Here is a 16,072-nt window from a genome sequence, read left to right on the forward strand (position 1 = left end):
AACTTCAGAGTTTAATAATAAAGGGAGGAAAAAAGGGGGTTTGATGGATATGTGCCTGGAGTGCCCAGTATGGCACCACTTTGAAACTGAAATCTTTGTATTGTCCTGGAAAAGGGTACCCAGTTGTGCAGAAGTTTTACCAGGTGCTTGAACACCAGTGGGATTCTTGTGAAACAGCTGGATTTACAATTTTATGATTTCATAAACTTCTCTTCTGACAACCCGTAAAATTATGGTCTTTACAGTTTAGTGAATGAGTCTACTTCCCTTACCTGAGTGTTTGATGTACCTTCAGTTCCTTTAGGATCTTTTAGCTTTTGGATTTCTGCTGACAATTCTACACCTTAGTTGCATTTTAATTCAGGCTGGCTGTGTGGGTGGGAAAGTTTGATGTTCTTCTGATCTTGAAATATTTATTTATTGCCTTTCTTTTTGTGCTGCTGTGACTCTTTGCAAGTCTTTTGATGTATCCTTGTCTCGTCGTATCATCCACATACTGCTCTCATTTAAGGTTCTTCCATTCATTTGCAGACTCATCACAATCTCGGTTTAAATATATGCCTTCTTTGCATGAAGCCATTTGTCTCTCTTTGTTTTCTTTCTTTCTTACTTAGCCCAGTTCTTTCATTTTGTATTTTCAGATTTTATTTAACATGACACTTCACTTTGCTCTTTTTCCTTCTGCCATATAAATACTGTATCACATCAAGTATGTTTACTAACATCTGTCGGGGACTCTCAGTGATCCTTTCCATATAATTAATGCTTATTCAGAGTATTGGTCATCGGCAAATTTGTGTAGGAGCACATCAGCATCTTCCCATGTCCCTTAGAATGCTCTTACGTGCTTATTGATAAAAGCAATACAGTCTTTTTATATTTATTGTAGAAAAATTCCAAAGCACTTTACAAAACATCATTTACATTTTCATAATGCTAAACACAATTCAGTGTAAAGCAAGGGTTTTTTTTTGTTTTTTTTTTTTTTTAATTTTATTTCTGTTGACCAAAGTTGAATGGGCATTACAGTTAATGAAGTTCAATGAATGTGGACTATAATTTCTAAATAGTTTTCTTCCCAGGTACTTCCTCGTAGTGTTTGTTGAACCTGCTGTAACCTACTGAGTACAAGCAACCTCCTGAGTCTGACTTTATGAACAGAGACATCTATTGCCAAGACCATTTAATCATAAAACGTCTCACCTATCATTTCTGTAAGACTTAAATATTAAGTGAGATATTAACGTTTAAAATTCAGTTCTACATCAATATGCCATCTGCACTACGTCATTTTATGAAACACTTGTAATCTGAGATATGTTTCAACAGATGAATCCTGGAAGAATGTAAAACAGTGGATTCTGCATAAACTGCATTGCAAGCCCCTGTAGAGAAGAGCTTTTCCAAGTAAAAGAATGCAGTCTCCAGCCTTTGGAAGAAAAACATTTATAGTGATAAGTTTTCCTCATTATTCAAAAGACAGCCAGATTTTTCAGGAGCAAATAAGAATACAAATAAGATATCTATTCAGAGGATAGTTAGCACCGAGTAGATTAGAAAAAATAGTAACAACCAGTAAAGAAATTCTTATTGAACTTACAAAAATGACTCTGTTTTTGAAGAATGAAAAGCAATTACTCATTTTTGCTTCACTTCTCAAAACACCTGAGGAGTCCTTTGTTCAAAAGAATTCTTTTACTGTCATGTTGCAGCCTCCCCTGCAGAGGAAACAAAAATCCTTCTCTCTACTTGCTGATGATGTGAACTGAATTTTTATACCTGGATCCTGTTGATGATTACTGCTCAAAGCAGATACAGAACACACAAATACTTTGGTTACAGCTTGGAATCAACTGCCTATTGAAAGGTACCTTACAGCATTAGCACATAGAGTGGATGACTTCTACCCCTACTAAAATAAATTTAGTTGTAGATCATGAAATAGCCCTAAATGGGAGTCTGTAGCATCCCAAAAGCTCAGTAACTACAGGCATAAACATTGACAAGCTTTTTATTTTATTATATGTTAATACCCTTTCCTCTGCTTTAAAATCTGTTATTTGTGGGCTCTTCTGTGGGTAAAAAATAGCTTTGTGTCTAGGTGTCTCGAAAATTCCCCCCAAAATTGGAAGTGAAATTCAAGCAATGTTAACATAGTTCTTATTCTGACCGCTTAGGTCAAGGGGTCCTTAACCATTTCCCTTGCTTTTAAACAGAAGAGGTGTATATTATTTACGCCTTTATGCCTACAGTTCTTAACACTTGAATTTTTGTTATCATTCTTCAAACTTTTCCTTGTATTTTTAGTTTCATTTTTAATGTATAAAAGTAAAGTTCAGTAATACTTTTAGTATTAAAAAAAATTAATTCTTTAATATCATTTCCTCAGCTGACAAAACATCTCTCTGTTCAAATATCCGACTTCTCTCAATTAATACAATTTTTTAAAAAACTCAGTTTATGTTTTTAAATATAAGCTGTACCACTCCACTTTGAAAGTACAGACGTAATTCAAGTTTTATTTTCAGATTGTCAGTACTTATCAGTAGCATTCTCTTCTTTGAGTAAAGTTAAGCATGTATGAACTCAGCGTGTTAGTTCACGTTCTGCCACAGTCCTAATGTCTACAGAGTGACAAAGGCGTCTAATAGGCGATGGAGAGCTGCAGGGAAGTTGCATTCCTATCAGAGAGTCTCTTGACAGATATGTCTCATAAAGGAAAGCCTAGTTGGGATGAATTACAAATGTGGTGATGAGCACTTCTAAGAAGGAAATGCTCCATGAAAGGACTGATAAATTCCAATCAGTGAATTGTCAAGAGTGCCAAGAGGAGGCTAATTTGGGAGATTTGCTAGACGGCAGAAAATATACCTGGATGAGTACTTAAATAAGAAACATTATCTGTATAGTAACTGTGTTTTCTTCAAGCTTTGGATGTCATTCTGGGTGTAGGGACAGCGCTGAAAACTCAGCAAGCTGTGGTTTATTACAGTGTAGGAACACTCTTCATACGCATTAATGATAAAAGAATTATCTCAAGTGTAATGAGCCCATACATACCATTAGTCCAGTAGAGCTGAAAACACCTCTTGAGGAACTGAGTGCAGCAACTAACCAATTGTTTCTACTGTAATGTTTTCTGTGTCCTTTCCCTATATATGCATTCTTTCTATATTTGTAGAATAATATTTTAATGCAAAAAAAAATCTCCAAACCCATGCATAATGTATCTTCAATTTACAGAGTATTCCGATATTAATAATTCAGTTTGTTTTATGAGTTACTGCCAACGCTTTTTCAGAGGACATCCAAATTCTGCATTTAGATGTTCAAATCACCATAGAAGCTGTACACATATCTTTTATAAAGGAACTGAACTGTCTCCAAAGTGCCCTTGCATGAAGTCTTGGTATGTTAAGCATTTTTGGCAATTTAATTATATAATTTATTTTTTTTTTAATTTCATGCTTTTCCTAAGCCCAACCACAGTGAGTTTTAAAAACTGAATATCTGATAAGGAAAAAGCATGGTGCTTCAATCAAGTACAGTTGTTAAAGTGGAGAAAACACCCCTTAGCATCATTGTCTGAAACAAGTCAATTATTTTGCCTGTGATGAACAGCAATTCTATTATTGTTTTTCTAGAACAATTTTCATACAAAGAGTTTCTCTCAAGTCAATCAAGCAGCAAGACATCTAAATTAAAAGATTCATTAATACTTTTCAGTTGTGCCTTTTTAGGGTTCTTTCAGTGCTGTTGATGCAAACCTCATATTTGGAGGTTTGTGATTTTCTTTGATTTTGTGCCTGAAAGTTGTGGAATTTGATAACAATTCGTTAATATTAGTATTTACTGAACATGTACCCTGCATAGCGTGATATTAGCACAGTACAGCCATACTGTGTGGACGAATACTTTAAGTCAAATGTATTCATATTCTCTCTTAAAACACATAAAATTAAAACTTCACCTCAGAGGAAGCTATATTTAATGTGCCTTGCAAAATCCTTGATTTGATGTGTATCATAGTTTTTAATGAAACTCTCCTATGAAAAGAAGGTGGTGGTGGTGTTGCAGATATCTTTATCATGTGCCCATCTTTTAAGTGTCTGCAGCTCACAGTTGTTTATCACTGATTATACTGATTGTCAGGTTCTGTGTGCTCCGTATGTTGATTTAAGAGGCTTGCCATAGCTATGGAGCCTTTGATTCTGTGGCAATGACTTAATATTTATAGTTGCAAGCAGATTCCAATGTTTATCTTATTTTTACTACTGCTATAAATAACTATCTGCTTTACTCAATGGCAGCTCCTTGGTCAAGTTGCACTTATGACCTGTTTTTACTGTGTATAATTTGTAACTGCAAGAAAATATTTTTACTTTCTTTCTCTACCCTTATTTACAAGACATGGAATATTTTTGAAATTGGAAGTTAAAGCATAGCTTTTTCAATCGAGAATGTCACCTGTCTTGGGAGAGGCCTGAATGTTTCAGCTTCTGGGCAAGCAAAGCTAGGCACGTTCTAGAGAGAATTAACTTCTAAAGTTAAGAATAGCAAAGTTACCACTTCATATCCCATGGCCAATCAATCATCAATAGCAGCTTTAAAGTCTGTTTGGGGTTTAGAACTCCAGCGTTGTTTGCTAAACATGTTTATTACAGTCTTGGCCACTTCTGGAGTGTACGGATTGGTGCTAGGCACGTTGGTAAGCCTCCCATGTAAGCTTTGCCGTACTGTCTTCTTCCTGAAACTTTATAGCTGAGGAGCTGGGCCATTGCGCTCTCTGCGTCTGCTGTGCCTGCAGGGTAATGACAGATTGCTTGTCTTTCCTCTGAAGCTCATGTGTCAACGAAAGGCACAAATTTCATAGATACAGAAGTATTTTATTTGAAAAATAGTAATTGCAACAAAAGCCACTGAAATTCACTGAAAGAATAAACAGGTCAAAGATGATTGCATCAATTATCTCTGTATGAGCAGAGTCTCAATATACTTCGTCTTGTGAAGTTCATTCTTAAACAATTTCTTAGGTACTTTTTATATTCCTGCTGTATCCCACTGTATCCAAGGTTGTTTCTCATACTTCCTAAATTTTGGGTTGAAATCCTATACCAGTTGAAGTCTCAAGGTAAAGTCTAGTATGTGCCATCTTTTCCATCTGATTTCAGCTGGAGAAAAAAATCAGTGTAGAGGTGACATAAAGACACGGTGGATCCCACAGGCTGGGCACACAACACATGCTGTCTCTGCGATTCAAGCACAGACAACTGTTTCATTCTGGAACAGTAGGGGTCATGCTAAAAAAGAAAAGACATAATTAACTGTACTTTTTTTTAACTATACTATTCTGATCCCTAGGTTCAGAAAGTAAAATAAATATTACACTGACCCTGAAGCTTGGAAATCTACATTTATATGTAAAAATAAAACAGTAAATAAAACCATAAACCAATGTAATTTTTAATAAAAAAGTTATAATTCAAAAAATTTATCCACTATTATAAACAAAGAAAGCTTGGTTTTAAATAAAGACTTGAACACCAGTGAATCATTAGACTGTGATATACTGGGACCATGTGTCTTCAAGACAGATACTGTAACTCTGAACAATTTGATCTGCCCAAGCTGACTTTAGGCAGACTTGCTTAAATCCAAAACTGATCAAGACACCTGCTAAGCTCTTTCGGTTTGGATCTGAAAATTTTGTACATGATTTTACTTTTTTCTCTGAATGTGTTTCTCAGAACTGGCGTAGTCTGAGTGACTAGTCAGCTAGCTCCTACATAAGCCTAGCAGTTTTCTTAGATTCCCAGGAAATGAAAAAACACTTTTCACCTTATCCCCATTCAATTCTTTTTAAAAATACTCTAAGATACATTATGTTAGGAAAAAATGCAGGGCTTTGGATCCTGAGTGGATGGAAGCATCCTCCTTGCATCCTTAATTTTGACAGCTAGGTTCAAAACAAGGCGTCTTCTGTGAGCTGTATCTACATGGCTGTGTTAGTAGCGGTTGAGTAATTTTTCTGAAATACCTCATTTTCCTCATGCGTTCATACAGTTTAAATATTTTCCTTTACAGCATAGATTTTGTTCTGGCTGTAAAGTGTTGGAATGATGATGCCTATACTAAGGAAACCTAAGAACCTTACTGGATCTATCCCTAAACTCCTTTCTCTCCACATTAAACACATACTAATATTTTATGGTATTGCAACTTTATAGAATGGACATTTTTATTGAACAAATGCATTATATTCTACAGATGTTCACAGAATGCTGTGTTCTGTGAAAATCTGATAAGGTTATTTTCAGTATGAGATAGCATTCTGTGTTGCTTTGACTCCTAGCTAGTGAAAATGCAGAGTGTGAAATAAGGCAGGGAGCTACCTTAACTCTACAAAACTGGAAGATGACTTTGGAATTCACTCATGTTAGTGGGTTGCCCTGCTGAAACTGCTCCTTCTCAATGTGTGACCTGTTGGCAAAAGAGAAGTTTATAAGTATAGTAGGGGGTTTTGTTTAAGTAAGTGTATTAATTATAAATTTCAGTTTATTATCTGGCAACAAAGCATAGAGAATATGAATCTATTTCTTTGAACACAGCTTAACATGTCCAGTTTTGTTAATGCAAAATTATTAGGAGTGGTGATAGTTTCTGCCTTTTGAAATGGTTATAAGGAAGCATGACCAGTGTTAGATGCCAGAAAACATTGCGTGCCTGTTTCCAATGTAATGTAAAATATTTTTTGATCAGGATTATACTTGACAATTTAATTAGATAGTCATAAATTTTGATTTATTGCAACAATCATATGCAAGTGTTCAGCTGCAATAACAAGTTAGAGCTAGAAGAGGCTTTTTGTTTCAAAGTAATTAATTTGTATACGTATACAGATTCAATCAATGTAATTATTTTGATTTACTAGTTCTCACTTCTAGGAACTTTTTACACACAGTAGCTTTTGTTTGTGTTTTGTTAATTCAATTCCTTGCCCTTCACTATGGTCATTCAGGTAGAATACCTTATGCTGTCACTCATTCGCCTTGTACTTTGGTGTCTGTACATACCAAATATTATACAAAACTGCTGATTAGAATATTAGAATTTTTTTAAAAGATTTTCCCATTTCTTCTTATTATTGCTCTTCATTATGTTTTTCATCTCCAAATGCTATAAATGCTCTCTGTGTATGCAGAATACTAAGAACCATCTCTGCTTTTTTTATATCTATAGATATGGATTATTAGGATAAGAATAGGCACGTGTCACGTGTACTTGTACAGTAAATCACGTTTTTTATTTCATTATATATAAGCTCATAATAACTTGCTATTCACCTATGTGTGTGGTGGGTTGAGCCTGGCTGGACACCAGATGCCCACCAAGCCATTCTATCCCTCCCCCTCCTCAGCTGGACAGGGGAGAGAAAATATAACGAAAAGCTCGTGGGTCGAGATAAGGACAGACGCATCACTCACCAATTACCATCACGGGCAAAACAGACTCAACTCAGGGAAATTAATTTAGTTTATTACCAATCAAATCAGAGTAGGGTAATGAGAAATAAAACCTAAATCTTAAAACACCTTTCCCCCACCCCTCCCTTCTTCCCAGGCTCAACTTTACTCTGGATTTCTCTACTTCCTCCCTGCCAGCGGCGCAGGGAGATGGGGAATGGGGGTTGCGGTCAGTTATCCCAGAGATGCTCCCACCGTCGCTGATGGGCTCAGCCTTGGCCAGTGGCGGGTCCGTCTTGGAGCTGGCTGCCATTGGCTCTATCGGACATGGGGGAAGCTTCTGGCAGCTTCTCACAGAAACCCCCCTGTAGCCCCCCGGCTACCAAAACCTTGCCACGCAAACCAAATACAGTGTGTTTTCAGATTATGCCTTCTTGGAAATAACTTTCTGTTTCCCCAAAATGTATCAACTTGTCTTTTAAAGATTAAAACCGCTCTGCCACTTTAAGACTATCTCTAGAAATTTGTGTATTTATTGTTGCTATTTACAATACTTTTCAATTAATATAATCAGCAAAAATAACTAATAAGACATTTTCCAGATTTTTCAGTTTTTTAATGAAAATGGAAACATTCTCCAAATAAGTTGTTCACTGTGAAATTAGAAAAGATGTGGTTTGCATTGTAAGGATGCTCTTTGCAATTAATCACCTATTGTCATAGTAAAAAAACAAACCTTCCTGAATTATCCCAATTTCAGTTGGGTTTCTCTGCAGAAAATATGGATTTGGGGTATGGTTTTATTTCAGTGTATGCTATGATATCATACCATAATAACTGCTGGTTGTTTCAGTATATTTCTTACTCTGCCCACGATGCCTTTTAATCAGTTCAGTGAAACGCATAGCTTGTTGTCTTAGTGATATATACTGTAAATTAAAATCAGTAAAATATAAAAAATAACACTTAAGAATAGAGAAAAAGACTTCCAGTCTACCCCAAAACAGTCTGCAGAGCTCTCACTTGTGGTCTTAACTCTCAGAATCGCTTATAGCTCTTTTGCTCTCTGGGGCAGCAGATACTGGCCTACAAAGCTCCACACGGGTCTCTTGTATTCCCTTGGTTGCCCGTTTCTTACCTGTACAGTTTTTCTTTTGGTGACATCTTGACCAGAGTCTTCAAAGAACCTGCAAAATGATCCTCTTCCTTTTCCTGCCTCTCTGTGCTCTGCAGTGCATTTCATGTTCTTCCAGCTTCCGAGCAAATTTAAATATCTTGTATGTCCTTTCCCTACTTTCTCTAGAAATGTTGGGTTTATCAGTAAGAAGTAGTTCTCTGTGCAGTATTTTTGTACTGAGGACAATATTTGTTTGGTCTACAAAACTGGCAAATATGTAATGGATTTGTTTAATTAAGAAATTTGTTATTGCTTTGTTACATTTTTTATTTTAACATTATTGAGATTTCAGCTGTTACTTTAGCCCCTTCTCTTTTGGTTAAATAATTGCAGAGTCTATTGTCTTCCAGACTGACTTGCAAAAACTTTATTCAGACATTTTCTATACTTTACTGGTTAGCGAACAGCAACCCTGTTTCAAATACAGATAAAATTCCCTGTCTCTCCTTTGGTGATATCACGCGGAACTGTGGTGCACTGGTCCTTATATGCTTTATCATTGCGTACGCTAATAAGCGTACTTCATATACAGGATAAAAGTCTGTGGCTCATTACTGACTCTCAGCTGAGACTACACGTAACACAACTTGATTGCTTTGAAGTCAGGAGAGAGTATCTGATCCTCAACGTTGTTATATTATATCCACATATATATATATGTGGGCGGAGTGGCTCGAAAGCTGCCAGGCAGAAAAGGACCTGGGGGTGTTGGTGGACAGCCGGCTGAGCATGAGCCAGCAGTGTGCCCAGGCAGCCAAGAAGGCCAACACCATCCTGGCCTGCATCAGGAATAGTGTGGTGAGCCGGACTAGGGAAGTAATCATCCCCCTGTACTCGGCACTGGTGAGGCCTCACCTCGAGTACTGTGTTCAGTTTTGGGCCCCTCACTACAAGAAGGACATTGAGGTGTTGGAGCGTGTCCAGAGAAGGGCTACAAAGCTGGTGAAGGGTCTGGAGGACAAACCTTATGAGGAACGACTGAGGGATCTGGGGTTGTTTAGCCTGGAGAAGAGGAGGCTGAGGGGAGACCTTATCACCCTCTACAACTACCTGAAAGGAGGTTTTAGAGAGATGGGAGCTGACCTCTTCTCCCTGGTGACAAGTGATAGGACAAGAGGAAACGGGTTCAAGTTATGTCAGGGCAGGTTTAGATTGGATATTAGGAAGCATTTTTTCACTGAAAGGGTTATTAAACATTGGAATAGGCTGCCCAGAGAGGTGGTGGATTCACCATCCCTGGAGGTGTTTAAGAAAAGGGTAGATGAGCTGCTTAGGGACATGGTTTAGGAGTGGTGGTGTTTTTATCAGGGTAGGTTAACAGTTGGACTTGATGATCTTAAAGGTCCCTTCCAACCTCATTAATTCTATGATTCTATGATATTAATGTAAGGTAATGATGCCGTGCTGTTTTCCCCCTTTAAGTACACACAGAAAGCAGCTTGCACATAAACATAGGAGGAAGAAGTTTTTTATGAATTAGGGTGGTTCATATATAACCCTGCTCCTAAGGCCATACAATAACTATGAAAACTCAGTTGAAACTATCAAACATTCTTGGAACCATAAAAGGGACTGAATTAATGAGGTTCTGCTTAGGTGCTTACCGAACAGTTTCCAGGAAGAAAACTGTGAACAATCTGGAGTAGAAGACCAAATACTATTGGACACTCGGAAGATTCTCATGGGAAAAGAGTTACAGTTTTATGAGCCAGAATTTTTCGAGTGCCAGGTGTATCTCTAAATATTCTTTACTTGGTTACTGTCTTCTCTTCAGAACAAAAAGTCAGTTATCTCAGTTGTCATAGCCACCAGGAGCTGTTTGAAGACCTATTTCTGCAAAAAATTATCATCAGTTAAGATTTGCAATTCTTCCGTTTTTTATCATCATATATTAATTTGATCCTCACAAAATTTGTGGAAACTTCATTGAAACTGCTGTGTGTCTGACATCTTTTTTTTTCACAGAGAACATTGTACCCTGAGATGGTGAATTCAACTTTTTCAATTAGATGCATACAATCACTTTAACACATCCAGCTTTTTAAAAAGATTTTTCTTAAAAGCCTATGAAAATATCCATGTGGTAGCCTTTTAAGCTATTATCACTGGGAAAGCTTTTGCTTAGACCATTTATGCCCTCTATTATCCTAATTCAAGATTAGCTCCAGGATGTAAGCAGGTGTCTGCGTAGCCTTAGGTCGTGTACTTGTGAGGGAATCACGTTGTTGAAGTTCAGACCTGTAAGTGAATTCCGATGTTACTGAGCCATTGCTACTTTAATTGCTTCCGAAATACAAATCTTTCTTGAACCCAGACTCTATATTTAACCCCATAGTAGTTTCCTATCCCAATTTTTTTAACTGCACCTTGGAATAGTTTTTAATTGTGGACATTTCTGTTTGAAGTATATTATACACAATCATTACAATACAATTTTAATTAGAAAATGCAATAATCAATTTTGTATGTTGTTCTAAGGAAAAAAGTCAGTTTTATTAGTTTTATTATTAATGCATCATATTGACCACAAATAAATGGTAAATTTGGATATTTTGATTATTGTAAATCCCCAGTTTGGTTCATGGCAATTTATTTCTGTACTTCTAAAGTATAACTGTAGGAACTATAGCTGTACTTAACTTAAGCATAACAATAGGAATCAACTTTCCATATGTATTTTTTATTACAAAAACCCAAGAAGACATGGCAACTTTTTTGATCAAATTCCATCTTTTATCATGCTTCTAACTACGACAGGTATGGTAGGAAATTACAAAGTGCAATTTCAGATTCATTGAATATTTGCATTTCTTTTTAGATTATCGGCATAATGGGAGAGATCTTCAAAGTTCAACGCTATCAGTGCCAGAACAAGTTATGTCATCTAATCATTGCTCTCGATCAGGTTCCCCTCACCGTGGAGATAGTATAGGACGGACTAGATCGTGGTCTCCCAGTGTCCCTCCCCCACAAAGGTAAACTGTTATTTAACTATGCAGGTATATAAATTTAAGTCATATTGATCCTGTAACAATACTGGAAAGAATCTCCAGACTTTCAAAATAGCAATGAATTAGTTAGATCTCATGAAATTATGTAAAGCCAGTAATGTTTTTTCTTACATTATACTGACGTGCACAAAATTCACCTAATTTTGTCTTTTTTTTCCATCAAAAATCAGTACATTGCAATCTAAGGAAAGAAAAATATTTCTCTGGATTTTCATTTTCAAGAGCTATTTGGAAGGTGCCATGTTTTATAGCATGTGATGGTTTGACATTTTCTTAGCATTCATTTGTCAGTGGCTATTTTCAACCCTTTTGTCTCTGCAGAATCAAGGTTCTGGGAGAGCCATACTTCTTGCCTGTAGTAGCTTTCGTTCTACTATTGTTTTCAAACTTTTAAATCATCAAGAATAAATTAACACATGTACAAATGTATACTGAAAAATGTCAAGTGCTGATTTTGAAGGCCTCTGGTAACTATCGATCTTATGAAACAAAGATCAGGACATTTCTTCCAAAAGCTAGCTATTTTGGATGACTACTACTTGAGTGAATATACTGTTTGAGCCAGAAATAAGAATTTTCCTGCATGGATACAATTTCTTAAGATGAAGCAGAAGGATAGTTGTAAAGGGGAGCGAAGCCTGTTTTCCACCGTTTTTGTGACTATGTATGGGTGGGTTTCCAGCTGGTGTAATTCAGGTGGAATAAAAGAGGAAGTTATTTGCTTTCTGCATAATGTTCACAATTCCCATTTCATACTGAAGATCTGGTATCCAGTATTCCCTGTCAGGTACATGTGTGTATCCCTTCCTTCTAAAGCCATTTGGATTCTCTTGTGTTCTGCTTTCCTTTCTTATATCTTTGCTCTTTTTGTTAGCTTAAAATTCTCGACTTCACACTCTCTTACGTGTTTACATACCATTTCCTCTAACAGATACAGACTAAATGATATCCTTTTGCATTAGTGAGGTATTAGGGTCCCAAACTATCCTATATTATCACAGACAGCTAACAGGCGGAAACTGTAAGTTTCTACTTGAAATCTAAACCCATATCCAAATACAGCCTGACTTTAAATGAGACATAAATGGTAGACACACAGGGGCCCATTATGATTCTACTGTACTGATTTCAGTCAAAGTAAACGCCTATGCTAAATCTCCTGGGGTTATTTGCCTTGGATATAGACATAAATGTGAGCAAAATCTCTTTGTGTGTGTGCGTGTGCATGCTGTGGATATTTTGGGTAGAACTTTTACCCAAGCTAGTAATTAACACTTGTCTAACACCATTGAAAAACCTTCTTTTCATTTTCCTGTAGTTTTGCATCTCTTTACACATATGAAATTGCTTCCTGACTTTTCTAAAGCCAAATTTTTAAATATATTTTTGAATTTACAGAGAAAAATCTTTCAGCTGTTTCCTACAATGTCACAATCAAATGCATTATTTATGTAATATTTCCCTGCCCACACACCAAATCATTTCTTTGAGGACTGGTCAAGCCCAGAGAATTGGGTTGCCAGAACTTGAGAGTTTGTAGGAAAAGGGCATAATCCTTGGGTTACAGAAATGCCTTTTTTAATTCAGATGAAAATCCAGGTGTACTTGGCAAAGCTATAAGCATTGTTAATCACATTTGCACCACGTTGAGTTTGTTATACATGTGCTGCTATAGTCATGTTCTAACTGCACTAAGCACGCTGCGCTCCCAGAGATCTCCCAGTTACTGACTGATGCCTCTGCAGGCAGGAGCTCCTGGGCCTTAGGGGTGAAAGTTGCTGTTACATCTTAGAAGCCATTTTGCAGTCCTCATTCTTTCTGCTGGACTTTGTTAATAAACTCTACCAAAGCCACATTGCATAGTAGCTGACAAGAAATTATTACTCCTCTAGTAAAGTTTTCAGCTAATATATTTAATGGACTGTTATTCTCTCTGTAGATCAGAATGGAGTTTAGACTGTGGCAGGCACTGGACAACATCATGTTTAGCTTTTTCTAAGACTGTGCCTTTGAAAAAGAAAGATGAAGGTGACTGTAGAAAGTGGTTAGGCTGAAATGATGTGGTAAACCTAGTAGGATGCTCATTACTCTCTACCATCACCAGCTGCAATTAGAACTTTTCGCCTGCTTACCTGTAATCTGGTTGCTCCGTACGTGTTCTGTCAACTGCAAGAAAGTTCCAAAGGAGTGAAGACATGTGTTGTGAAACCAACTTTTCTTATTCAACAAGTTTCATTGCAGAAAGCATGTCGTTTTCTCTTAAATAGTAAATCTGGCTGACAAAGGCATCCTTAGCAGAGTGAAACAGAACTGAAATAGTAGTAACATTTTGAAGTACAAGATACGCAGTTGTGTAGGATGTTAAAAAGCAGCATGAAGTCAGAATCTGATATGATACAGAAATTTAAAGAAGAAATTATTTATTTAGAACAATAAACCAATAACAATCTTATTGAAAGTGATTTGAGCAGACAGGATGGTACTGAGTTTTCAGGACTAAGGTTTGTAATCTGAGTTTAAGCAGGAGTTTTGATTGTATGGACGGACAGCAAAGGTCAGATCTTTGGGAAGTTTTGCAAAGAAATGACAGCTTGAGAAAGCTTAAATATTTAATTCAAAAGAAGAGACGAGTAAAATATGATGATAATACTACAGACAGAAAAAAAAACAAAAAACAAAAAACTTGGGTTTTTTTTTTTGAAACCTGATTGAAAAGAGACACCCTGAGGAAAAGGGTCAGACAGAAACTAGAATTCAGAAAGGAGGAAGGAGAATCGATCGTTAGGAAAAGTAAGAAAGTTAACAAGTAGAGCAGAGGAGCCCTGCCAATGGCTGTTTTAGATTATAAATACTCATGAAAAAGTCCAATGGCCATACTGGATTTTCTATCCTTTCGGTATAAATAAGGTGGTTAAAACACATACAGAGAAGAAGTTGTAGAAAGAGTTGTAGAGTGGAAGGTAGAAGAATTACCTCACCTTTAATATGGCAAATATAAAGTTTACTAGCCAGAGTAAACCTTGTAGTTGTCTTCATGAAAGCCAGAGTGTAAAAATGCTTTATGAGAAATTAAGTAGGGCTGGAGACAAAAGTTTATGTGTAGTACAACATCTTCGTAGCACTTACATGCAAAAATAGTCAACAGGGTGGCAGCAGCAGTGAAGGACACACATGCAGGTTAACGCTAATCAGGGACTGGCAAATGACAAAGAATAAGGATGACAGGTACCAAAAGGGGAGATAAGGAAAGACACAGGAACTGAATGGTATGAAAGTGTGGGGAAAAAAAAAAAAAAAAAAAAAAAAAGAGGTCCACATCTGGGAAGACTACAGGAAAGGACAGGAGGCGGAAGAATTTATTGGTCTAAAATTTAAATTTGTGTGGAGGGAAGCATGCAAACTGTTATTTTCAAACCTACACACACAAAAAAATTATGTTTTAATTATCCAATAATTATTACAGTTAACTGTTGTCTTTCTGTCTTCCTATTCTTATAGATTTGTTTTCCATAGCAGAAAACGTGAAGTTAGTGCGTATCAGTAGGTGTTAATGGTTAAACTGAGTAAAGCCATTGACGAGCAAAACTTTGGTCTCAAGTAGTACAAAACTGTAAAGGTGATTGGCGCTCTTTAACGAAGTCTGCACTATGTGTACCACTTATACCTAATGAAACCATTCTGTCTTTTTCAGATTCTATGCTAGTGAGATTACCGAATAAGCTTTCCAGTGCAAAACAAGCATCTGTTGTTTAATTCAGATGACAGTGTTTTCAGCAGGTTGCACTCTGCCATAACAGCCAGAAATCCTCAGTGTCTTACCACAGTTTACATCTTTATAGTATAGCCAAACTCAAGAGCTCATGGAAGATTCTTTACAATGTATGTTTCAGCTAGAAAGGAAGTTTTCCTCGAAGGTACTAATCTGGAAAGACTAATGAAATTTTGTCTAAAATTAACCTTTTTAATTAGAAAAAAAAAGTTATTCTCTAATTTCCAGAGCAATCTAACATTGAAACAAAAGAAAAACCCCCTATCCCTAGCATAGACTTAGCACCTTTTTCCGTAGGAGAAAATTTTTTTACCATAAGATTTGAAATTATGTGAAAGTAAAAGTATAAAAAAAAGACAGGTCGGCTACCGCATGCCATTACCACCGTGTTTGCAAATAATTGTCTATACGAACCAGTGAGGGGATGTGGTCCAGGCACACCCAGAACTCAGAATCTGATGTCTTTTATCCTTAGTTGGAATGTGGATCAGGGACCACGAGGGACTCGATCTACTCCTGCGCATTACAATACCCTGAACCGAATGGATAGACACCGTGTAATAGATGACCACTACTCTCCGGACAGAGAGAGGTAAATATCTGCCTGGAATTAGAAACAGCTGTAGCCAACATTAATCAGTAAGAATTACTT

General features: G+C 36.7%; 1 protein-coding gene across 29 annotated transcripts in view; it reads left to right on the forward strand.

Annotated features, from left to right (window-relative positions):
- The window catches only part of RIMS2 (regulating synaptic membrane exocytosis 2), a gene marked incomplete at both ends in the record, with an annotated part of 495,649 nt that overhangs the window by 313,258 nt on the left and 166,319 nt on the right, over nucleotides 1-16,072 (forward strand). For all 29 annotated transcript variants that reach the window (XM_082499090.1, XM_082499111.1, XM_082499112.1 and 26 more), the window contains 2 exons: nucleotides 11,459-11,615; nucleotides 15,896-16,012. In XM_082499090.1, the coding sequence (XP_082355216.1) occupies nucleotides 11,459-11,615; nucleotides 15,896-16,012 (274 nt within the window). The remainder of the gene's footprint in view (nucleotides 1-11,458; nucleotides 11,616-15,895; nucleotides 16,013-16,072) is intronic.

The sequence above is a fragment of the Vanellus vanellus genome (assembly GCF_965231255.1).
Source record: "Vanellus vanellus genome assembly, chromosome: 2".
Lineage (NCBI taxonomy): Eukaryota > Metazoa > Chordata > Aves > Charadriiformes > Charadriidae > Vanellus > Vanellus vanellus.